Genomic DNA, 26,273 nt, shown 5'->3' with positions numbered 1-26,273 from the left:
ATGGTCTGAGTCCAAAATTTTAGATTTTTTCTTCGTATGCACCATCGAATTTTGCACCTGATTCGAATTTTTGTTTATTTTTATGACGGACAAACGTTTCAGAGGCACTATGTAAACGTGATTGACACAACGTGTGGTCGTATTTATTTTTTAACATGCAAAAATTTCAGACTCAGTGTGCAAAGACCTTTAGGCTGCATCCAGAATAGAATATTAGCATACTACAGTATATACTGAATATTATATAATACAGTATATACAGTATGTTCTCTTTAAAAATATATACATTATTCCACACTAAACATTCCAAACAGTAGAATGCTACATTGTAAAATCATCAGATGGGAAACAATGTGTTATTTGTACAAATATGTACATTTTTGTAGTCAGTATACTAAAAAACGAAGGTCAAGTTGGGTGCATTGCATTGTGGGATACAGTATTCCATGCAGTGTGCTGTTGAACACTGCATATTTAAGCAAAAAATAATTGGTCTTCTAGGAATTTTGTATTTGCATACTGAAAATTAGCATACTGTCTATAGTGTACATACTGCGAATATAGTAGTAGTGTGCTAGTATGCTATTCCGAACAGAGCCGTAATCTGTTGCTTTACACACTTCAGCATCTACAGAAGCAAATATTGTAGCATCACACACACAGAAGCAGATGTGCACATGCACGCACACACAGCTTAGTTTTCACTTCCAGTGCAACAAATGCCAACTAGGCATAAGGAAGAGATAAGATTATGTTAAAGGTTTGAATACCGATTTTATGTGTTTTTAAAGAACAAATAGACCAGAAAAACAGTTTGAGAGTTCTATGGCACTTTAAAGTACAGGTAGAGGAAGTGAAAAACATGTACTTTATACTTAGATAAACAAGATGACATTAGTTTTGCTGGGAATTAACGTGGGTAATTCGTCGAGTTAACGGTCTGGAACTGGCGATGTTTTCAATAATTTCTCATTTTGACAGCCAATTAACTACAATGTTTATGGCATTTTTTTTAATCATTCACTGATTTAATGCACGTCACTTCTAGAATGCTTGTCTGATTACGGTGATGAATAATGGAAAGATTTAGAAAATAATGTCTTTTCAAGCCAAATCCACAAAGTCCAATTATGTTGTTTTCAGGTGCATTACCAAAACCTTTTCCTGTGTACAGAGGAAATGATGCATAAAGTAGCAGTGATGTTGCTCAGTAAAATTCACTTTCCATTCCAGATTTGATGTTGTGTGTCTTCATGTCTTTTAATTTCCTGTTTGTCTACGCTTCTAAAATTAGAATGAACATGATGGTAATCAGTGCTGACAGAGACTCAAATGACTTTGTACGTGTATACACTAATCCAAAAACAATGCAAATATGGTTCAGCGGCCATTAATCACTTGCAGAAATCATCTGTTTGCTATTAATTAATCATCATAAGTCATAATCAATACATTGTTGAATATATTGGGTATTGGCTAAGCATTAGGCATCCCTCCTTCTCTTCAAAACAAAACTTCAAAACTTTGAACTGAATGCTTAAATAGGAAAAAAAAAATGCTTTGCTTTTATACAGACATAACATTCATGAACCAAGTAATCATTTGAAATTGGAGTCCCCCCCCCCCCCCTTTAATAACTATGTTTATTTATTTACAGAAGCTCTGAACCACAAGATTTGGCTGTTTACAGCAAACTGAGCAAAAATATAGATATACAGAATGCAGACTGCTTTTTTCTTCTCCTTTTTCTTAAAAATATATTTTTTATTTTTAAAACAAATAATAATAATAATAATACAATTAATAAACAAACAATACATACATGTTTTAAATATATTATTATTATTATTGTTGTTGCTGTTGTTGTTGTTGTTAATATTAAACAAATAAAACACTGACAAATATTTTAAAATCGTTCATTTTATGAGCAGTCCAGGGCTTCCGTAATTATTCTTGTCTCTTCACAAAATCTTAATTATTCCATAAATTTTGGATTTTGGCCCAGATTTCAATGAGGCACAAAGATCCAGTCAAGACCTCTTAAAGGGACGGAAGTTAATTTTTTTTATCAGATCAGAATGTCAATATTTTACATTTCTCTGGGTCAGATTGCACATTGTGATATTCCTTCGCTTATTTTAATATGAATCCATTCACATCAAGGCACGTTGACAGGAAAGAAAGGCTGACAGGGCTCTGCCTCTGACATTAAAGTGAAAAACGACACATCAGAGACAGCACAACCAGGGGCAACATTTCTTATAAAAACTCTCGGGTGTCTCAAAATATCTGTAAACATTAGATAATTTTCTTTCCACCTTTTCGAGTTCTCCAGATGATAATAAAGTGTGGGGAAGAGCAACTATGTGATAAATGCTTTTCACCCTTTAGCATATGCATATCCACACACACATACATTAAATATAGCACATAAAACTCAACATTAAACATACAGCAGAAAAATCTTTGCTCATTTTCAATAACTTAATTTAAAATAAACAGGTAATGCACCAAAAAACAACAACAACAACAAAACAAAAAACACACACACATGCAATAGCGGGGTTTTCTCATCATATTCACGGCCAGGATGCATAACTTTGCAAGCTTTTAGGTTGGTACGAATCGGCTGTCATTTAAAAAGCCCTAAATAAGAACCAAAGGGCTGTTTGGCCACATGACCTGCTTGGCATCAAGTGCAAAGTACAGCAAGACCACACACAGGGTAATGTTTGGCAGCAGTTGGGCTGTTAAAAAATAGCGAATACAGGTACCCACGGACAAATGGAGGGAGGGACTGTTCACTCGAAACGGCGGTTGGAAATGAAACCGATATTCCCGAGGCACAGAGGTGGAGACCACTGGGAAAAACAAGAGACTTTTGCATCGGGCCACAAGCTCATTTGTCCGTTTTTTTCCAGTAATGGGCTGCAGACCACAAACAAGGCTGGATTTTGACCCAACCCGGAGGGTTCCATTAAAGATCTCAGCAGGGCAAACCATAAAAGTCACATATAAAAAGTTTGTAATACCGAGGAATTAGCCGTGTACTGTAAATATGCTGAAGGACAAATAGGTTAAAAAAAAGGCATCACGTCGGTAAAGGGTGAAACTTTGGTTGGCAGTGTTGTGATTGGATAATTTTTTCGTTTTAAAGACAGGATGTTTCTTCATAGTGAAGTGACGATGAAGTGTCAAGGTCTGCCCACCCAGGTAAGACTGCCCACCCTGTCGCTCATGTGGAGAGATTCTGACCTCACGGGTCAAATGTCAAAGGTCGTTGCTCATTTATCATCTCTGACCTACTTTGACCTCAAAGGCTGTGAGTGATCGCGGCTTGGGTGTTGTACTTCCTGGGTCAGAGCCTCTCCCTCCATGTGCTGGGCTGTAGCATGGGAGTCTGGATGAACGTTCAAATGTGGTACGTTTTGGCATCGTAGTGGGGTGTGGCATCTCTATGCTGAGGTCACGAGAGGCAGTGTCCTTGTCCAATCAGAAGCCAGAGCAGCGGCAGCTGGAGGATGACCATGGACAAGATAGATGGACTCAGACCTGACGCCCCACCGCATTCCTCGCCCTGCTCCTATTGCCAGCAAGAGAAAGCCAATAAGTCTGCTGGGAAACTAATGGTGCGATCACATAGTGTGGGAATTACCATAAGGATGAAAAGAAAATTTTATAATAAAGTAAAAATTCCAGTGATTTTCTCTATTGACAATAGATATCATAGTTTATTGCAAAATTTTAAAATACATGCAAATATGTATTGGCTATTATGATTATTATTTTTTGTTTCCTTTTCCATAATTTGTTTTTTATTTTAAAGAGATTAATACTTTTATTTTAGGATGTGTGAAATCAATAAAAACGGATAGCGACGACATATATTGTTAAAAGAGATTTCTATTTTGCATAAATTCTGCAGTTTTAAACTTTTTAATCAAAGAATAAAAAAAGTATCCCAGGTTCTAAAAAAAAAGAAAAGCAGCACAACTTGCAGCAAAACACTGATAATAAATCAGCATACTAGAATGATTTCTGACACTGAAGACTGGAGTAATGATACTAAAAATTCAGCTTTGCATCGCAAGAATAAATTATATAAAATAGTAAACCGTTATTTTAAATTGCAATAATATTTTACAATAATACAGTGTTTTTTTCTGTATTTCAAATAAATGAAGCTTTGATGAGCATAAGAAAGTCCGTTAAAAACATAAAAAATCATACTGACCCCAAACCTTTGAATGGCAGTATATATATTTAGCATATTATACATGATTAATTACAGTAATTGTGACATTAGATGAACGCACCAATATCCCACTACAATCAGCCTAAAAACTTAAATAATAAAAAAATTATAATAATAATTTATTCATTACAGCTGGTGAATTAGTCAAGCGTGAGAGTTACATCAGCAGTTTAACAAGCTGTACGAAGCAACAGTTAAGATAATTAGTTTGACTCTTGACAAAATTAAATGCATGAGTGAAAGAGATATTAATCTGAATTAGACAGAAAAAGAACAAACAATCTGAGTGGAACATGCAGATAAAAAGAACAGAAGTGTGCCTGCTGATAGCCTTTTGCACAAACTGCCTGTGCTGTTTTAGCAGCTGATTCACTAAAGGAAGACATTTCCAAACTTGAATAAGATGACATACAAGAAACAAAAGTGACACGTGTAGTGAATTTACTTCTAATTTGGCAGACAAGATAGATTGATATAAATAAGTAAATGAATGAATAAATAAACAAATAAAACAAGAGAGAGAGAGAGAGAGAGAGAGAGAGATAGAGGGAGATAGAGAGATGGACTGACCCGAGACAGCACATGAACACTGGCAGCAGTAACATGAGCAGAGAGGAAAGCAGTGGAGAGCCTGCATTTCTCCTACACATGGCCTCATCCTAACATACATTATACAGCCAAATACACAGCACCAGAGAAAGAGAGAAAGAGAGAGGAAGAGTCATGCAGAAAAATGTTTCATAGTCAGAAGTTTAAGCAACACACGGACAAGTGCTTGAGCCCAAAAGCGTTAATACTTTAAGTAAAAAGAGAGACTCCAGAGCAGGAAGTAGGTGTGTTTAGATAAAGATTGGTCAAAAGTATGTGGACACCCCACTCATACAGTGGTGTGAAAAAGTGTTGGCCCCCTTCCTGATTTTTTATTTTATTGCATGTTTGTCACACTTTAATGTTTCAGATCATCAAACAAATTTAAATATTAATCAAAGATAACACAAGTAAACACAACATGCAGTTTTTAAATGGAGGGTTTTTAAAACAAAATCCAAACCCACATGGCCCTGTGTGAAAAAGTGTTTGCCACTTGTAGACCAAAAGATCCTCAAAACTTACACATCATGTTGAGATCCAAAGAAATTCAGGAACAAATGAGAAAGAAAGTAATTGAGATCTATCAGTCTGGAAAAGGTTATAAAGCCATTTCTAAAGCTTTGGGACTCCAGCGAACCACAGTGAGAGCCATTATCCACAAATGACGAAAACATGGAACAGTGGTGAACCTGCCCAGGAGTGGCCGGCCGACCAAAATTACCCCAAGAGTGCAGCGACGACTCCTCCAAGAGGTCACAAAAGACCCCACAACAACATCTAAAGTACTGCAAGCCTCACTTGCCTCAGTTAAGGTCAGTGTTCATGACTCCACCATAAGAAAGAGACAGGGCAAAAATGGCCTGCATGGCAGAGTTCCAAGATGAAAACCGCTGCTGAGCAAAAAGAACATAAAGGCTCGTCTCAGTTTTGCCAGAAAACATCTCGATGATCCCCAAGACTTTTGGGAAAATACTCTGTGGACTGACGAGACAAAAGTTGAACTTTTTGGAAGGTGTGTGTCCCATTACATCTGGCGTAAAAGTAACACAGCATTTCAGAAAAAGAACATCATACCAACAGTAAAATATGGTGGTGGTAGTGTGATGGTCTGGGGCTGTTTTGCTGCTTCAGGACCTGGAAGACTTGCTGTGATAAATGGAACCATGAATTAGAGCCCTGCACGGGCCTCAAATTTAGGCCCTAGCCCGGCCCACGTCCGACAGCTTATCAGAATTACCGGCCCGAGTCCGACCCGAGCCCGTCTTTTTTTCCCCCTTCTCCTAAAACAGTTTATACTACTGTTTCAGCTATTAAAATAGTTCAGTTTAGTGTGTAATGGCAAAATGATTATATTTCGTTTTGTTTTTTTATTAAGTTAATTTAGAAAAACGTTTGGAGCATTTTTGTTTGTTAAATAGCCTATAAGTTTTAGTTTTTTAAAGTAACGACCAAGCGGTCAGCTGCATGAGCTGATCATAGCCTATGTTTGATCAATTTAGCCTTCTCATATCATCACGACTTGCCTAAAATAATATCTATAGCTATACTAAAACAGTTCAAGTATATAACAATGTTTAAACGTTAAACCTGCGCTATAATAATAATGTGTGTAGCCTATATCTCAGTTTGTGCGGAGAGTGGAAGCTAAAGCGCGCTCTGCAGGACATGGAGGCACCAGCTTTGGATTTTTTTCAGTGGAAACAAATTAAAATAGCCTACGCCGTCATTTATTTTTTTGATAAAGGTAAGAGTAATACATCATTTGGATCTGTAAAGGGTCAACTTGTATTTGTGTGCACTCACAATACCAACAAAAGGTAGTTCTTTTATAAAACAAAGAAAACAAACATGATGCGCTTTCTGCCGTCTTTAACAGGAGCGCTTCACAAAAATGAACCGAAACTGAGCGAATACATGCCTCACAGACATGATAAATATATCTATAGAAAGCTTTAAATTATCACTTAACGAAAAAAAAAACCAAAACAAAAACTCTTTTATTATAATCTTAATCATAATCAATAAAGATGCATTTCTCTCTAAAGGCGCGTCTAATGAGGAGACGGCGAGTCAGGATCTGCAACTTGCGACACAGACTCAGAAAACATTAGTTTATTAGTAAATAATTCAAATATCTCCTTACTATTTCCCGGAGACACATTCATGATTATGTTTGCTGGGGCTTTGCAGCAAGCTTTAGTCTATTGCTTGCATTTGAACACAGAACTATTCATCTGCGCTGAAGTCACTTGCGCACCTGCTGCTGCGGGACACTAAACACCATCGAGCTGCTCTCAGTCGCGGCAGCACGGTCTCCTGCTGTAAGCAAACTTGGGTTCTGCAGCAGGACAATGATCCAAAACACAATAGCAAATCCACCTCTGAATGGCTAAAGAAAAACAAAATGAAGACTTTGGAGTGGCCTAGTCAAAGTCCTGACCTGAATCCTATTGAGATGCTGTGGCATGACCTTAAAAAGGCGGTTCATGCTCGAAAACCCTCCGATGTGGCTGAATTACAACAATTCTGCCAAGATGAGTGGGCCAAAATTCCTCCACAGCGCTGTAACAGACTCATTGCAAGTTATCGCAAACGCTTGATTGCAGTTGCTGCTGCTAAGGGTGGCCCAACCAGTTATTAGGTTTAGGGGGCAAGCACTTTTTCACACAGGGTCATGTGGGTTTGGATTTTGTTTTCCCTTCATAATAAAAAACTTGCATGTTGTGTTTACTTGTGTTATCTTTGATTAATATTTAAATTTGTTTGATGATCTGAAACATTAAAGTGTGACAAACATGCAAAAAAAAAAAATAATCAGGAAGGGGCCAACACTTTTTCACACCACTGTATGTACTCAGTGAACATTTAAATTCAAAATTACGAATAGGAGGTTAAGCTTGTTCAATGGGGTTCATGTCTTTTTTTGTGCAGGACAGTCAAATTCTTCCACACTAGACTCTTCATGTCTTCAAAAATGGGATTATGCTTGGTATTATGCACCTGTTAATCACAGGCATATCTGAAACACCCAAACCAGTTAATTAAAAAAAGGTGTCCATATTCTTTAGGCCATGAAATGTATGTTTGTGTGAGATTAGAACATGTCAAACAAAGCCAAGCTCTCCCAAACCAATCTATCACACAGAGACAAATACCAGCGTTTCTTTATATTGATCATGACTCAGTGATTCTCATAGAGTCTCAGTGTGGTAGATCTCAGGCAATGACTGAAATGAGAGCAGCAAAGACCAGCCATTTTAGAAGAATAGGGCATGATGCACATTAAGTCATGCTGATTGCTAGTTTGGTCTCAATCTGTTGTAGACTTTTGCAGGAAGGAGGTGTTTGGGTGACTTACACTTTTGTTGTTGTCAAAGCACTGTGTCGGACCTTTCCGATAGCGTGGGTTCTGGGCTATCTCACAGGGATCTGGACCTGGAGCTGTGAGACCAAGTTCAGGATTCAAATCAGCACAATCTGATATTATGCGAAAATGTAAGTATTTTCCGAGGTGGCATTTTTCGCATAAATTTCGTATAAAAATTTGATTTGTATGGAAACATACGATTTTTAGAAGAAAACCCAACATTCAGTGCAGGGGCGTCATGCACTCATTATTTTTGAGGGGGCACGAGTGGGTGGGGAGGGGGGTTCGTCATGTGACACACAGCAGCCACAATAGCACTTATGTTCTTATGGGGTTTTCTTTCCTTTTTATTCAAAACATTCTCAAATGCATTAACTATATCATGAAATATCTTGATTCTCACCTTTATATGTTAGTTGATCTATAGTGGACGATGGTTAAAGTAGCCTAATAATGTAATCTATTAACTAGCCTATGTATAAAAACTTTATGTTTACTTAAGTAACACATATGGGCATCATGCCATAACATAGTTTTAATATGACTGACTTTATATTTAATATGAATTAACATTGAAAGTTACTATGAATAAAAACATTGTAAGTTAGGCTACTTATCATAACACTTTCATTGTACAGAAAGAGAGCAAAGAACATTTACATTATCAAAGAACATTTTCACTGACAGTCTAGAGTTCAAGCACTCTCAAAATCTCCCATTAAAATCACTGAAGCTGTTTACACTGTGAAATGAATATCTTACAGATTCATACACACATCTGCACTTCATTGTTTCTAACAAGAGAATTCGCCAGAAAGAGGTATTCAGTCAGTGAGTGAGTGACGAAAACACCAGCATTTTAGCGATGACTCATCTGAACACCTCTGATTGGTCATTGCACTCATAAGCTCAACAGCATCGTGTGTGATTGGTTATAATGCGCAGTGCTGTAAAAACGTATCTGTCTCTGGCTCAGTGCCAGCCAGCGAACACAGATTTTAATTTATCAGCTGATATGACGCGCTGAAAGATCTAATCACACTGGTGTGATTGTATTAAATATAGAAAATATTAATCAGCTATTTTTTGTCTTTTGGAAGCTGCATTCAAAATTCACTTGGCTCAAAAATCTGAGGGGGCATGTGCCTCTGAGTCAGTGGGCTGTACGCAGATCATACAAAAATTCACGCATGAAATGATAAGACACCAATTCACTAAAACTTAGTTACATTTATAATTGACATTAGAGTGTGTAGGCCTTAATACACTCCTGTTGAAGAAAAAACTGCAAGTCCATCCTGGTTTATGCAGGTCTAGTGCTGGTGATCTAGCTGTTCAGCAGCAAAACCTGTTTTTTTTTCTGGTTTATTTAGCAAAGTACCCAAAAATACCAGCATTGAACAATATTATAAAACTTTGCAACCTATTCAACCTCTACAAGTCACTTATTTCCAAGGAAAATTGGACATTTAATGAGATAAACAAGTTGGGTAATATCTTGAGAACTGGTCAACCATTTTTTTTCCCAGTTTACTGACATCAGCTGTTCCAATGAACTGACTAAAATGTCCTCCAGAATGTGTTTTTGCGTGAAATTGTAAGACGCGATGCTTTTACTGGAACAGCTACTTCTAGTTATTTTCTAGCTACTTCTAGTGAATTTCCTTCCCAAAGCTGACACTGACCTGATGAGTAATCATCATTCTGTGTCTCAATACCAGACAGCAGGTTTCTTTGTACGTGAATGAAGGATACAAGGCTTTTCTTCCTGGGAGAAAAATCTTTCATCGGCCTGGCAACACGGTTCTTTTGTGTCGGCAACAATAAGCACCAGATTTGTCTTCGGAAGCTTTTCAGCTATGTACTGCCTGAAAACAAAAACACAAAAATATGCACAAATTAATGGCCACAATTCATCTGTGACAAAGATCACCTTGATCATTAAGAACTGGGTGACAACTGATTAAAATGCTATATAATGAGGTAAAATGTTCAATTTAAATTACTTATTTTTTAAATATATTTATTTATTTATTGTTACATGAGATGCCATTTAAACAAGTAATAATTGAAATAAGTAAATAAATAAATATAAATAAAAATAATTTTAGTTCCATAAAAGTCTCACCTGGAGCAGTTCTGACAATCAATAGTCCCCTTAAAAGTTGTCTCATCGTTCTCAAAGAAATACTGTTTCTGCTCTTTAATGCAACTCTCTTTAGATGGCATTTCAGACAGGTCATCGTCTAGGTCCGCTGTGAACAAAACACAATCACTATTCAATTGCCACGAGCTACAAGTGCTTATTTGAATCACTGTTGATTTTGTGCCAAAATAACACCCACTGAACTGTCAATGAGTCAATGAATACAGTCAAAATTTACACCGTGCCCTCATCACATTAATTGTCTTTGACATTCTGAAATAGTCACACTCTGTACGTACATGAATTCAACGTTAGCAGTCATTAGCACTGTGGTTTTGGCAGTGCACCAGACGACAAGAAAAACAGACGTCTGCCAAATTGCAGTGGCTTCATCATTGTTTCATAGCAATGAATTACTAATGTCTAGATCTTACCTGCCTCAAGGAAGTTTGGAAATGTGATGCTGACAAACAACTGCTGCAATATTGACCTGGAAAAATCAAAAGAATTACTGATTTAATGAAAGTCATTGGGTTCCAAAACAACATTGGACTCCTATTTACTTGTAAAACGTACAATGAGGCACTTTTTAAAAATATCCCCTCTTGTTTCCCACAGTAGAAAGGTTTGGAACATGAGGTTTAGTTAATAATCAATGGCTTTTCATTTTTGTGTGAACTGAGAAAGTTAAATCGCTCACCAGACTGCTGCAGAAGCCCACCAACCAATGTTCAGGATGTCAGCTATGGTGGGCTAAAAGGGACAAACAACATGTTTTAAACCTATACAACATTTCTATAAGCACTAAGGGCATCTAAAATGTCCTTGTGATGTATCACCCCATTAAAATCAGCATAAACTCTAAGATGTTGGCACCTTAAACTCTTATTCTCTCAGACATTCTTCTCCAACTTTGCAAGTTGCATATCCGGAGCTGAGAAGCACCAAAACATCCTGATTTTTATTGGCAGGGGGCCCTAATACGACCTTGCCAGACAGAAAGGACTCAGTGCCAAACAATACAGGAGATATTAGACAAAAGCTCAGCAGATGCAAGCATAAATCCACAAACAAGGCTAAACGAATGAGCTCAGGGGACCATTAGCTGCCGCACACGCTGCTCTGATTAGCATGAGAGAGGACGTGTCTCTTTGTGATGATTCACGGTTGACTCTGTGTGTTGTGAGAGGTTTAGTCAGCATATAAGACAAGGCCATAATCGTTCAAGTCACACAGATCAGAGAGAGTATCGTGAGGCTTACTTATCAGTGTGATATGGAACAATAATATGAAGTTCACTAATCGCATGACTAAGCTTTATAGTCTGGGGAAAATGTGCTATGTAAGCAAATCTTTATTTACAGGTGCCAAAACACTTTTCAGATAACACGCAAACCACTACTGGATACGATTTTATAGTGAGTGAACATATTATAAACTGACTTTATTTTTTTGTCTTAAGAAACCGAAATGAATTCAAAGAAAATGAAACTCACCACATAGACTGATCTGAGACCAGCGGCAGCTTTAGTTTCTTTTGTGGGTTCACAGAGGGCCTGATAGTCGTAGGTTATGTTGACTGAGAAGAGGGATTCGTTAATCAGATTCCTCATTAGGCTGGGGTCAATCATACCAAAAAACTGTCCGATCTGAAAACATAAACGATTCACAAACACACACAATTACTTACAGGGGCATCATAGACTTCTGTTATTATATGGGGATAATTATAATAATTAAAAATTTCAGCAAAACAAATATTTCCAACAAATAAGGTCTGTCGTTGCAAAGCTCAAACAGTTACTTTCAAATCAAGCAGCCTTCTATCGGTCAATGTGACAAACTTGCTAAATCCTGTTGCGAAATCTGTGTGGGGAAATTTTTTCCCGTTATGTAAAATTTTGTTTCCTACTGAAATGACTGGATTTCACCCACAAAACTGGCATCTCCAAAGGAACATCCAAAGGATTTTATCAGATTTAGTTTACGTCTGGGGATAATTTAATGCCCCAAAAGAATAACCTTCATGAACCTGCATTTTAAAAAGCAACAGGCACATACTGTGAAGATTCACCACTGAAAAATAAAGTATACAAAAGCTATTTTTGTTTTCAATTAACATCATTTAAACCCGCAATGAAATGTTTTATTTATTCGCCATTTGGTCTGTAGATGTCCTGAGATGAGCTACAAACATAAAGAATCAAGCACTGAATACATGTCAGTCCTCTGTCGTGTGTGTCATGTGTTCTGGCCTCATGTTTCTATATTTGGTTTGTTTCCTGTCCTTGTTTAATGTGATCATTAGTTAATTCTTGTCCAGCCGTGTTTGTCTAATTATCTATGATTATCCCTTGTATTTAAGTCCTGTCTGTTCTGATAGACTTCGTCTGGTCTACTCGTTACTCCCCAGTGTTCCTGGCTGTATCAGCAGTCATACTTTATTTTAAGATCCAGTTCTCGCTATTAACAAACCATTAACCTCGACTTTTGCCTCAATTAACTCCTAATTTGCTGCTTATTAATAGTTAGTAAGGTAGTTGTTAAGTTTAGGTATTGGGTAGGATTAGGGGTGTAGAATATGGTCATACATGTGCTTTATATGTATTAATAAATATCCAATATGTTAATAATAGTCATGCAACTAGTTAATAGTAAGAATTGGTCTCTATACTAAAGTGTTACCAAAAATGTGTTAAAATGGAAATGTGCAGAATTAAATAGTAAATAATTATGCACAGCTTTCTGCTGAATTCTATCACTACAGAATCTAAGTGGGTTTATTCTTATTCAAAATTTCACAACATTGGCCGAGTTTCATAGCAGGCATGTGTTACTCAGGGTATGAGGATGTCTGTCTGTACTAATCTGTAGTATAAGTTCACGCTGTGAAGTACAGACTACGGATAGTCTGACAAAAAGCTATCCGAACTTGTCACTTTAACAGACTGATAAGCTCTTCTTGCACTACACTCATAACAGAACAAAACAAAACAAATCTGCACAGTTTTGTTTTTGTACATTCAACTGGTTTGCACTCCATCTATTCTGCCATGTGCCTTATGCACTTTATCTATCTCTCTTTTTTTATTTTCTACAATGTCCTCAGACTGATAAGCTCTTTTGCACTACAAATATATCTACACAGTGTTGTTTCTATTTAACTGGTTTTGCACTCTATCTGCCATGCGCCTTATGCCACTTATCGATCTAATTCTTATTTTTTTTCTACAATATCCTCATTTGTATATTTGCATAGTTGTATGTACATATGTTTAAACTGTATTTATCTGTATCTGAACGTGTTTAATGTTAACTGTATGCACCAAGGGTCTGAGAGTAATGCAATTTCAATTGTCTGTATGTATGTGCTGTACATGTGGAAGAATTGACAATAAAGCTGACTTGACTTGACTTGACTACATCCTGTGTGTATAAAGCGTGTGGAGCCCACCGTGCTCAGGGGAGCCAATAGGATCTGTTCTAAACTTATTAGGACAGCCTACTGCATTACCATAATTTAAACCAAAGAAAGAGTTGTCTGTGAGCCCAGAAAATCTCTGAGGTGTGATACCGACCGCGAGTGTGTGTGGAATTTTAAAAAACGCCCCTGTTCTGGTTACTGTTACGAACACACACAGCTTAACTTCCAGCTTTGTACTGCACGTAAGAATGTAAAATTGTGTACATCCGAGACTATAAGTCAGTCCAAAGGCGATATAAATCCTAGAGCGTACAGAATGGCCGCCGCTCCCCATGCAATAACAGCCGTAATGAATGTGCGGTCTGCCCGGCGGTCCTAGCCGACCCCTGGAGAGTCTGCCCACACAGAGGGGAGGAGACGGGATTTAGGGCACAATCGGTCTCCTCGGCTTCAGTCCTGCTGCCAAACACTCCGGCTGTGATTTATCCTGCACACACTCTGCTCTGATTGGTTTCCCTCGCTGAGCCTAACTTTAAACATTTACTCTAGTGCTGTTGCCGGCGGGGTGCAGGTGGGGTTGGGTGGGCGCTCTCCAGGGGTGAAAGGAGGGGAATGTGGAATGGAAGCAAAATGGTGATTGGGTATGAAGAGAGACACACCTTATTGATATAGAGGTCCTTATTGGTCATGACAAGGAAGCCGCCATCATCCAGAAGAAAGCAGTCCAGATTCTTTGAGAGAAAAAGATAAATACAGTTTTAGTGTAATTTAAACGAAGTTTGTTGTCAGTAAGTTTTTTTTAAAGAAATTAATACTTATTCAACATATTAACACTTATTCAACACAAACTGGTCGAAAGTGACAGTAAAGACATTTATATTGTTACAAGGGATTTCTATTTTTAAATAAACGCTTTTTTCCATTCATCAAAGAATCCTGAAAAAGATTTCATGGTTTCCACAAAAATAAAAAGCAGCGCAACCATTTTTAAAAGTGAAAATAATAAGAAATGTTTCTTGAGAAAATATACTAAAATAGAAAACAGCTATTTTGAATTGTATTTTTCACAATATTACTGTTTTTACTGTATTTTTTGCAAAAATGAATACCTGCTTGATGGGCATAAGAGAATTAAAAAAAAAATCTTACTAACTCCAAATTTTTTAATAGTAGTTTATATAATATAGTTAATAACAACTCTTTAGATTTAACACAAGTAGTCACATAAATATGATCTTACGCTATCGTCCCTCCTGCACCCACAGATTTCGCCAACACACTGTGCAGAAAGAGTAAAAATACAGACAGATTCATATTAGAGTTGCACAAAAATATCAAAACTATATTATCAGGCAATATTAGAGATTGTTTTAATTTATTGGTATCAGTGGACATTGACTCATATTGAATATTTAATTGAGCATGCTCGTTTTTTACATTTAGATCATCTTTAACAACATCTAATGCCCACTTGAAATTAATCTTTAAAAACATTAACAATAATAACACTATTACAAGTTTTTGTTTTTGTTTTCTAAACTGTGCATTACAATGTGATTACAAAGCTCACCTGTAGCATTTAGATTTTGAATTTACTTTTTGGAATTTGAATATTGTCTATTTTACTCTAACTTTCATCACTGCATACCTAATTCATACAAATGGCAAACTGACACTATTAAGATGAATCATCTCAACCATCTTTCTAACCTGCACTACAGTTAAGTGAATACAGGTAGTCCATTCTTCGCAACTCACTTTGGGCGTAATCGTAGCATTGATGAAGCTTTCCATCCAAGTCTGTTTATCCAGTTTTACACCAACCACTGAAACCAAAATGAGTTTAGTTTTAAATTTTCCATCAGTTCACAATCACACAATCAAACTAAAATTCACTGACAAAACAAAACATCAACTTTAATTACACTATTGGTAGCTTTCTAAACTGGCCACTTCTGGTAAGTGTCAATAGTTTGAAAATACGGTTTGATTACTTGACCAGGCTGTTATATTGGTTTATCACCACACACTTTCTTCTATTTTTCTATCCCAGTGACTATCTACAGTATATTCCCATATCAAAACTATAACATCCAACTCTTACCTGCTGGCTTCAGCATGAATTCATCAACTCGCAGGTCCATCGCTCTGCTCACTAAAATGGAATCTTGAGATTCTGATAAAAAGGGGACAGAAAAAATCCATTAATCCAAAAGGAAAATGGGATTTTGCTGTATAATAATCACAAACACATACGCACCATTGAATGTGTATGGTGATGATGTAAATACATAAATGTTGTTGTCCAGACTTCTCTTGTAGAAACTAGACTTGTATGTTTCTGCCTGTTCAGTCCATTCTGAACCAGCACTGCAGAACACACACAGAGTGATAATTTTAGTCTAAATCCCATAGGCCTGCCTGGTATTCCCTCTCTAAAGCTTTAAAATATAATAGTACCTCGCAGGAAATACTCTAGTGACTCCGCCGTCAGTCGCCACAAACTTAGCCCTGATTCTCTCATTCCTGAAAACCACAAACCAGACTGAAAAAAGTGCTGTATAAAATAGATGTTCACTGAAAAATTCTATCATCATTTATCTTTTATGCTGCTTATGTGATTTTCTTTCTTCTGTGGAACACAAAAGGAGTTGCTCAGCAGCATGTTCATGCTGCTCTTTTCCATACAACAAAAGCATACAGTGGCCAAACTCCTAAAAAGACAATATAGCACCATAAAAGACTATTTATGACTATTTGACAGCCTATGCTTTCACTGTATGAAAAAAAGCAGCATGAACATAGTTCAAAACATCTCCTTTTGTGTTCCACCAAAGACAGACATTCATACAGGTTTGGATCAACATGAGGAAAGTAAAGCTAAAGTTAAATTCACCTGGCCTTGTGTATTTCGCTTTAATAATTCAGTACAACTCACTGCCCCTGTTTGTTCCAGTGTTTGGTCAGTTCTGCCGTGATGCCAGCGTCCAGCAGCAGTCTGTTTATTAGCTCCATATTACCTGAGGAACCATATATATAAAAAAGGCTTCTATCAACATCTCGCCTTCCTTTTACCATCGTTTTGACATGACAAGTATCAAAATGGCTCTCATACTCAGGAGCAAAATCTAATGGAAGATCAATAGGCACAGAACAAAGCTTTACATCATTATAAGCTTCACCTTTGACTTGATAAATGCATAAACACCTGTTGGTCATGAGTGTAGGATATCAGAGACTGAATCAGACAATTTTAAGATGCATTAGGACACTGAAACATGAGAAGCTGAGATTCCAGAAAGAGAGGCTCCAAGAAACAGGATATCATAAATCTGTCCGGAGTCCTAGTTCCAACTAGCTGAAGCAAGCCCAACTAACAAGCTCTCTTTCACCAAACAACTTACAACCTTGAGACAAACTAACACTTATTGATAATTCCAATTCAAGAAGGAGACTGTCAAATTTGTTGCAAATAATCAAGACTGATGGTCAAAGAGATGGCCATCACGGGTTCCACGATTGTATTCACAAGCTTCCTTAGACTGACTTCTCCCCCACATAGAATACAGACCAAACCAACATTCCTGTCTAAAGAACATGCCTCGTTCTCCATAGAACCACATAAAGACTTTCATTTTCAATTTTAATGAAACTAATAATTTCTATGCATAACTGCATATTGTGTATGTAACCCATTTGAATATCCTTGTTTTAATAACTCAATATGTCTTGCTTTTAATAAGTATTGAATGGCTCGAGCCTTAAAGAGACCTATTGCATGTTTAGTATCTATGAGTTTGAGAATTCACGCTTGAAATGTTTCTTCCTGTCAATTCTTTGTCAAATGCATCATAGTCTTATTATGAAATCATGTTCAATAAGGTATACTTGGCCATAGCTTGTAAAATTCGGACCATGTGACTGATAACAAGCTGATTTATGATTTGAAGAACACACCCTAGCTAAGCAAGGACAGTGTCTAATTGGTCAAGGCGTCCAGATAGGACGGTCCAGAAGCTGAGTTTAAAACCTCAGGACATCCTCCTCTTATCTCTCTTGTCTCTTTTACCTCTCTTGCCTTTTTCTCTCTGACTCTCTCGTCCCTCTCACCGCGTGCTGCTCTTTGAGCATGCTCTGGCCCACGTGCCATAATGAGAAGGAAAACAACTTAGTCTCATTACATCATTTTATTTTATTATTTTACTTTAGTTTCTTTTCTTTCCGTGGAGTTTCGTGTTCTAATGTAAGTTTGCTACAAAGTCTAGCTCCGACCCGTTTCAAACTTCAACCAGAAAGAACTCTGCATCCTCAGCCAACGCCCAAGAGACACCACTTCAAAGACTACTGAACCTCCAGCCAATCAGACACTTCGGGGAACCCCCTGTCTGCAACGACGACACAAAGGAAACCCCGTAACACAGGCAAGCAAGCAATGCCTCCAAATACTAAATTGGTGACTTTAATGTAAATTTTAGCCTCATTGAGAAACTCAAAGCGAGGGTTAAATAAGTGATTGATGGTTGTTCAGGTCTATGCAATAGTACCTATTGCTGTGAACTTGGGATTTCACATTTCCATTCTCTTAAACTCATCCTTTCCTCACTCTCTCTCTTTCTGCAACGTGTGAATGTGTGAATGCTTGTGTTCATGTGTTAGATTAGTTTATGTCTTAGGTTTATATAAATAAAACTGATTTATATTTTAAAAGAGAAGTATCTTGTGTTTTCTGCTCACAAGTTAATGCCTTAATCTGTCGATTTCGTTACTGTGCTAGTTAATAGTGTTTTCACTATATTTGGGATTTTAATATCCAGTGCAGAGTTTGTTATACGGCTCATTCAGTGAATCGCCGTAACACTGATTCTGTTCGAATCCCTATAAAATCATAAATGATTCCCTTTGAGCTAAATTAAACTATTTGTTTAAATTACGTATTAATATTATAAAATGTAATAAACCCCTACATGAGTAAGAGCAGGCTCCACATTCTGACCTTTGAGGCAACCGATGCCAAAGTTATAAAGCAGTAGAACTTCATAAAAAAGAGAGCGAGACAGCGATGCAAAAAATGAGGCGGCGAGACATGTCGGGAAAGTAACACGCAGATTAATTTTCCGAGACGTGGAACACGATTGTATTCTTCGGCTGTATGAAACGGCAGTAAGTGTTCAAAGGTTTTTCATTTTTTTGGTGCGGGCACGTTCAGAACGTTAGAGTGTTTTATAACATCGCACTGCAGTTCATTACCGCAAAGCCTTTACAACAAAACACACACACTTCAGAAAGAGCAGCTGGTGTACAACTTTATTCTGCCCCCCTCTGCACGCTGCATGCTTTTCATTAGGACCTGATTGAGAGCAGCGCAAGAACACAATTCAACTGATCTGCCTGTGTTTGACAACGAGGAAATCGTGGACTTAAAATACCAGGTCTCTGTGACAAATAGCCACAGAAATGAGCGTTTACAGTGCTGTTTTGCTGGTTACAAAATTTTATTGTCTATACTCACAAGAAAGTTTTATTCTTGAGTGAAAAAACAGACAACATAAGTCAAAATTATTGTCTGTTGGTTAATGTGAGATATTTTTTGTTCTGTTGGATTTCTGTAGGATATCTGAAACAGAGATCAACTTTTGAAACATTAATTTAAATTAAATTAACTTTTTTATTTAATTAATGTGTTGATTTAATTTAATTTATTTTAATTTAACAATGTATTGGCACACATCGCCTCTCTCTCTATATATTTTTTCCCCGTGACATGTCCTGCTTTTCCTCTTTCACACCGAGTAATTGGTGCAGAATTTGAGGGGTGGGCTCATAGGTATAAAGTATTACAGCCAAACCTACACATTCAACACATGTGCACCAAACCAAGTGGCCTGTGGAGAGGAAGGTGAGGGGAAGGGGGGTGTCTGTGTGTGCGGGCAAAGGGAGGAGGTTTACTTAGCATTAACAGTCAACAAGAGAACAATAAGTATAATTAGATTCAAACTACACAAACCCTAATTTAATCAAGAAAAGGTGTAAGAGGACTGCTTTTGATGTGGACAAGGTGTTTTTTTTTTAAATACAGCAGAAGTAGTCTGATTGTGAATAGAAGAACTCAAAATTATTCCAAATTATTTATTTTGTATCTAATATAGTTGTTTATGAACTTTAATTCAGTATTATTACTGAATAAGATATTTATTTATTTGCCAGAAAAAAATATTAAAATGTGTAATGACTATTTAGTAATAATACCAACCTGAAATAGCAATATTTGGCATTTATAATATTGTATGAAGCTATTTAAAAATAAAGTAGTAAAATGTGGAGTGATATTATTTAGTAATATGTAGTAATATTTAAAATATTGTATTAAAAATTATAAAAAATTCCTAAAATGTGTGATTGCAGTATTTAATAATTATATTTATAAGACTATGATATATATTTTTTTATTATTATTATTATTTAGTGGCACTGCATAATGCAGCAATATTTATCATTCTGTATTAAAAAAAATTTGTGAAATATGCAATGATATCATTTAGTAATATAATGTAGTCATGTTTATTATACTGTATTAAAAATTATAAAAATGTAATAAAATGTGTAATTTAGTGCTGGGCAATGCTTAAAATTTTTAATTGCGATTAATCGCATTGTTATACACAAAATTCAATAATGAATTCAAAAGTAGTATATTGTGCACTCTTTTCATTTAAAAGTACGGCTATATGATCAAAAGTGCAGTAACATTTGGTTTGAAAACACAAATAAGGTGCTTTTTTACAGCAGTACTTTTTTACAGTAATATTTCTTGTAAATCTCAACTTAAACATTAATGTAATCAAATGAAATTGTTTCAAAGTTATTTGCCACTGCCAGGGCATTAACGTTTTTATAGAAAATATTTTATAGTTATAGAAAAACAAGTCCAGAGCCTCGATCATAACATTATAACAGGCTCCCTCCGAGTAGAGACCTGCACTATCGGGGACCCAACGCAACAGAGTGCGGGTAGAGACTCGTGTGTGCGCGGGATGCAGAAGAATAAAGGTGTACTCTCACTAGGCAATCTTAACCGTGCCTGAGTGTATTTGAACCCCAAAGCCCGGTTCGTTTGAGTAGTGTGATCACTCCGTGCCGCTCTCGTGTGCGGTTCGTTTAGCCATCCCTGGCTCGGTTGGAAGAGGTGGGCCAGAGCATGGTTCAGTTATATAATAGATAAGTGAGTGTGAGTGTGAGCGCTAACTACACAGAACTTCTGATGTGCAGCATAATTGTGTTAACATTTCTGAGCGGCAAAAAGGTATAGATCTGTAAAGCAATATATTGTGAGAGGGCCGTGTGTAACCGCGTCCCAAACGACTCAAAATAATAAACCACAAAGTTAACAAAACAATGCACTCTACTGTGCTGAGCGAGAGCACTTCTCTGCTGTCTCCACTTAGGAAGTCGTGATTACAAGCACATTGCATTCTTTTCTGTTAAAAATAACAGTGAACAGTGGTTTGTGAATGTTGATGCTTAGCCTAAATTTTTTTTATCGCTGCTGCTGCAGTCTTAGGCCCACCCCAAATGCTCTCATTGATTGAGACACGTCATGACATCCATCCCAGCCAGTACTGATCAACATCCCACCCCTCCTGTGACCCATGGTTTGTCTGTATGTGAAATCAGAGCCAGTGAGCAACGGACTTTCAAAATAATAATAATAACAAACTGTTAACGCGCGATAAAATAATTGACGGCGTTAATTCATTAATTAATGCGTTAATGCGATAATAATGCATTAACTTGCCCAGCTCTAGTGCAATTGCAATATTTACAACATACAATTTTTTTGCTAAAAGTAGTGACTACTTTTTAACTAATGTTTTCATCAAGATTATGTCCTCATAAACTGCTTGCTACTCCCTGAGAAGCCCTGGAAATGAACTCTGAACCTTTAAACTAGCGGTATGAATCCCTGACCTCAGTGGATTTGAACCAGCAGCCTAGAAAGTGCCAGAAAATACTCACATGTCGAGTGGTTGGGGGTATATATGTCAATGTATTCAATGAAGTCTGTGAGGAATTGTGTGTCGTTGTCACTCTGAGTTTTCAAGTCTGAGCAGTAATCTCTAAAACATGAAAAAGGAACATTTCTCAGAGTCATCTAGCAGAAATAAAGTAATAAGTAAGATCGGAATAACATGAAGGTGAGTAAATGATCACAATATTTTGGGGTGAACTATCCCTTTAAGAAACTGACCTGGGCGCTATTAAAGTATATCCATACTCTTCAAATCTGTCCACATGCAGGCTTTCAAAAACTGAAAGAAAATATGAAAATATCAGAAATCAAACGAGATCAAAGTACATTTCAAATAAGTTCTGTCATTACAGAGCAGAAAATAATACAATACAGATATATACAGAATAAAAACAGACCCCAAAACTTACAGGTACATTCAAAATGACCTGACAGAGAAACACAACTCTACAGACAGCAGGCTGCTGCACAACAGCTTGTAAAAATATGTCTGTGAGCTTCTGTCTAGTAATGCGGTTATCTGCTGTGACACCCTGCTGTTTAGGCACACGACCTCACATACGGGTGGCCCAGACAGAGGTCAAAATGAGAAATTTGATCTATTATCCCAAAATATACATGTACAGTGATTTTAAAAGTAGTAGAATAAAGCAAAATAATCTCATAAGATTAAAAAAAAAATTAAATAAGAAAATTTCAGAGCAAAGTTGAGATGTAGAACAAGAAATATTTAAGATTCTGCACTATAATAATATATTTTTAAATAAATAAATGTCTATTTCAAATTCATCACATTCTCCCACATACATTCTTCTGCATATTTAAGCATGTGGGTATGTTTGTGAGTATGTTTGTTCTTTCTGAAACCAGATGACAGACTCAAACATATGAGAGGTCAGACGTTACATCCAGGTTCAAACATGAAGGAAAAGACAAAAGGAGAGAAAAACAGTACTTGCCAGCTTCTTCTGAAGGGTCAAATGCCGCAAAGAGGGAAAGGAGGGAGCGATTTACAGAGGAAAGGAGGCAAAGAGAGGCAGAGAAACAGGGTAAAACCACAGGGGTCAAAGGTCACCAATATTTTATTCACAGAACAAGCCTTGAATAAAAATATTGCATTCTCATCTAAGGTTTTCTGCTGGTTGTAAATTGAAGGACAAGCAACGTTAATGAATTATGCATTCACATGAGCCAAAAAAGATGACAGATGGGAAAAAAAGGGAAAAATTTCATGCAGAAAATAATTATAAGTGACTTTCTTCAAAATGAACGTCACTTGGTTTTATATTTTGTTAATGCAATGACATCCAGACATTTTTAAATGTGGGCAAACTGTCCTAATGCATTTTGAGGCTGCTGTGTTCTCACTTGATTTACATTAAACTCAATCTCTGTGATGGTGTCAGGTTGAAAAAAGACAAAAAAAGTGGTAAAATATGGTTTTAAAGGATATAAAATATAGTTTAGCAGAAGGACAAGCCAAGATCTGGTGGCAGACGAGCGATTAGTACAGATTGTTATTGCGGAACAGTAACGTTAGACGCCTTGAAGTTACACTGTCCCGTTAAAGTTAAAAAGGGACACACACATACCACGTCCGCACCTGGACATGAACACGTAGACCCAACACACACACACAGAGGACATGCCTTCTAAAGAGCAAGGCCTGTATTTTGTTAAACCGCCCCTTTACGAGGCTTTGAAAGCATCCAGATGATACAGAGAGTGAAGGGGCGGAGATAAAAGTACCGGTTCAGAGCACAAAGACTCACACTCATGTCCTCTGCGGTTTCACCTTCCAAACCTCCAGGAAAACATCTCCTGATGCTCTCACACATACACACACATTCTGACTCAGTCCCGGTGAGTAAATGTGATAGTCACACTCATACCGTTGACAAACACACCGAAGTTGCAAAGAGAGAACAAACACATCTAAACTGATTTAATCAGCTGGGAAACATTTATACATGCAAAGCACACATAGAAGAGTGAATGAATGTGTGTTTGTGCATTATTTTTTTATGGTGGTTGCGATTTAGATACTGTAAGTGTAGAGCAGGTGCTAGTAGCAGAGATAGGCCGATAAGGAAAAATCTAGTTTAAAACACGTGCCAAGTTCTTAGAAATGTCTCTTTGTATTCATGTTGGTTTCATATGGGTCTGAAAAACTATAGTATACCATTTTTAACAGTTTAAAGTTTAAATTGAATGACTCCAAAAATGTCAAGTGGTGTAACCATCAAGTAAAAAGTAAAAACATATTTTGTTTACGCCAACAAACATATTTTGAATGGTAATACCATTTGAGCCAGGATATCACAAAACAACAATATCGGCCGATCTCTAGTGAGTATCACTGAACACTATGAAGGAAATACAGAAGGATAATACTTGCCGGAATTTTCGGAGACATTCCAAGCTATAAACAGACAGGGAAAAGAGGAAAGGGAGAGATATGGAGAGAAAAACAGAGAGAGAGAGAGAGAGAGAGAGAGAGAGAAAGAAAGAGAGAGAGAATGAAAAGGTTTTGGGGAAGGCAAGATATAGGAAAGAACATGAGGGAATTTCACAATATTTTATTCAACCCCAGAAGCTTTGAATAAGAATATTGTACAGGAACTGTGAGGGCTCTCCTGAAGGGAGGGGCATTTGAGATTCCCTTTCCTCTCCCAAAAGCCACATGAGAGAGGACGAGAGGGTAAACATGGGCAAAGAGGTGCATCTGGAAGAAAAACCTGGGCTAATATGCACAAGGTGAAACCCTTTTGCCGTTAAAGGAGTCGTCACCCCGTCTGCCGCACACTCATGGAGACAAACCACAACTGAGGAACCACGCTGTTACATCTCCAGAGGAGGTGAGGTGTCAAAAAAGAAATGTGAAATGGACAGGCTGTAGGGTACTCTCTGGATAAAAACCAGGAACTCATGCTACGGCTTCTGGCCTCTGAGGCCAAGAGACTGTCATTCTAATCTCTTCGATAAAGATGTGAGAATGTGAGTTATGGTACTTACATTTGGCCTGAGTGATGGTGTCTACTATAGTGGCCTTGATGTAGCTGACACTGTAATCAGGTAGAACTAAAGCGAGACTACAGAGAGAAGACACATGAAATAAATGAGCATGAAAAGCAGTAGATTTCCTGACATTATAAAAATTGAGAAATTAACTTCCTGTGAAATTAAAATTGGAGTTTTGTAGCTTTTTGTCCATGTATGTTGCAATTTATAGATTCCAACTCAAAATGGTAAGAGATTTTAAACTCAAACCGAAATGATTCTATTTTGCTTCACTGTGTCCTTTACGGTATAGGCCTAATGTCAAATTTCTGTTCAACATGACTTTGAACAGTGCCCCCTAGCGGCAATATATATATATATATATATATATATATATATATATATATAAAGAAAAAACATTCATATGTTCACTTGTACCACACAGAACCAAGCATACACCTTTACAACATAAAACATGTAACAAAAACAAAACAAAGCAAAGCAAAAATAAATAAATAAATAAAATAAAATCACAAAAAAAAAATAGTAAGAAGACAACAAAACAACACAACACATAAGACAAAAACAACACATTTTGCCGACCTGTAGTCTGTGTCATGGACAGGTCCCCAAGTGTAGGTTCGGATGCCTCTGTCTATGTAACGCTGCAATTAGAATAAAATAACACTTAGTGGTTTAATGAACTATTGATCTATGTTTTACTTCTGAATAACTAGTATTGTATAGCCCAGTGGTTCTCAAATGGTGGGTTGCGACCCAAAAACATTTAAAAGAGAGGAGAAAACGTTTGTGTGTGTGTGTGTGTGTGGCTAATCCAACTGTGTACAATTTTAGTGCAATTTCATCTGTCATTTGTTCTCTTCCTGTTTTACAATCTATGCTGAAATCGTAATGTCTTTAATTATTTATTCATTTATTTAAGAGTGTGTCAAATGGATTGTTTTATATATTTATTTATTTTTTATGTCAAAGGATGTGTGGCTAATCCAACTCTGCACCATTTTAGTGTAATTTCATCTGTCATTTGTTATAAGAAACATATGATATGTTAATATGGCTTAATAAGATAAATAAGATTCATTAAATAAATCTTAAGTAATAAGTAATTAATAAGATAAGAAAAAAAATCCTATTCTTAAGTAATTGTCAGTCCTCTGTCGTGTGTGCCATGTGTTCCCGCCTCATGTTTCCATATTTGGTTTGTTTCCTGTCCTTGTTAAATGTAATCATTAGTTAATTCTTTTCCAGCCGTGTTTGTCTAATTGTCTATGATTATCCCTTGTATATTAGTCCTGTCTGTTCAGTTTGATGTCGTCTGGTCTACTCGTTACCCCCGGTGTTTCCTGTCTGTAAGCCTTGCCTTGTCCTGCCATGTCTTGCCCTGCCTTGATGTCATCAGTAAAGACTATTATTTGAGTTACATCCTCGTCTGCGTGTTCCTGT

The 26,273-nt window shown here is 36.9% G+C and overlaps 1 protein-coding gene across 1 annotated transcript in view; it reads right to left on the bottom strand.

Moving 5' to 3' along the window:
* Nucleotides 1–2,042: 2,042 nt before the first annotated feature.
* Nucleotides 2,043–26,273, bottom strand: part of LOC306858653 (voltage-dependent calcium channel subunit alpha-2/delta-1-like) — a 94,366-nt gene continuing 70,135 nt past the window's right edge. Inside the window, exons 21-38 of the mRNA XM_079399277.1 lie at nucleotides 25,413–25,474; nucleotides 24,825–24,901; nucleotides 22,029–22,089; nucleotides 21,797–21,897; nucleotides 16,722–16,803; nucleotides 16,244–16,309; nucleotides 16,044–16,153; nucleotides 15,888–15,959; nucleotides 15,542–15,609; nucleotides 15,024–15,062; nucleotides 14,443–14,514; nucleotides 11,856–12,008; nucleotides 11,060–11,112; nucleotides 10,794–10,849; nucleotides 10,342–10,468; nucleotides 9,969–10,081; nucleotides 8,205–8,287; nucleotides 2,043–3,583 (exon numbers count right to left, since the gene is read on the bottom strand). Of these exons, the coding sequence (XP_079255403.1) occupies nucleotides 3,467–3,583; nucleotides 8,205–8,287; nucleotides 9,969–10,081; nucleotides 10,342–10,468; nucleotides 10,794–10,849; nucleotides 11,060–11,112; nucleotides 11,856–12,008; nucleotides 14,443–14,514; nucleotides 15,024–15,062; nucleotides 15,542–15,609; nucleotides 15,888–15,959; nucleotides 16,044–16,153; nucleotides 16,244–16,309; nucleotides 16,722–16,803; nucleotides 21,797–21,897; nucleotides 22,029–22,089; nucleotides 24,825–24,901; nucleotides 25,413–25,474 (1,512 nt within the window). The 3' untranslated portion in view covers nucleotides 2,043–3,466. The remainder of the gene's footprint in view (nucleotides 3,584–8,204; nucleotides 8,288–9,968; nucleotides 10,082–10,341; nucleotides 10,469–10,793; nucleotides 10,850–11,059; nucleotides 11,113–11,855; nucleotides 12,009–14,442; nucleotides 14,515–15,023; nucleotides 15,063–15,541; nucleotides 15,610–15,887; nucleotides 15,960–16,043; nucleotides 16,154–16,243; nucleotides 16,310–16,721; nucleotides 16,804–21,796; nucleotides 21,898–22,028; nucleotides 22,090–24,824; nucleotides 24,902–25,412; nucleotides 25,475–26,273) is intronic.

This window comes from Barbus barbus (genome assembly GCF_936440315.1).
Source record: "Barbus barbus genome assembly, chromosome: 39".
NCBI classification, from domain to species: Eukaryota; Metazoa; Chordata; class Actinopteri; order Cypriniformes; family Cyprinidae; genus Barbus; species Barbus barbus.
The sequence above is the reverse complement of the archived record's forward strand: the minus strand, read 5'-3'. Positions and strand labels throughout refer to the sequence as shown.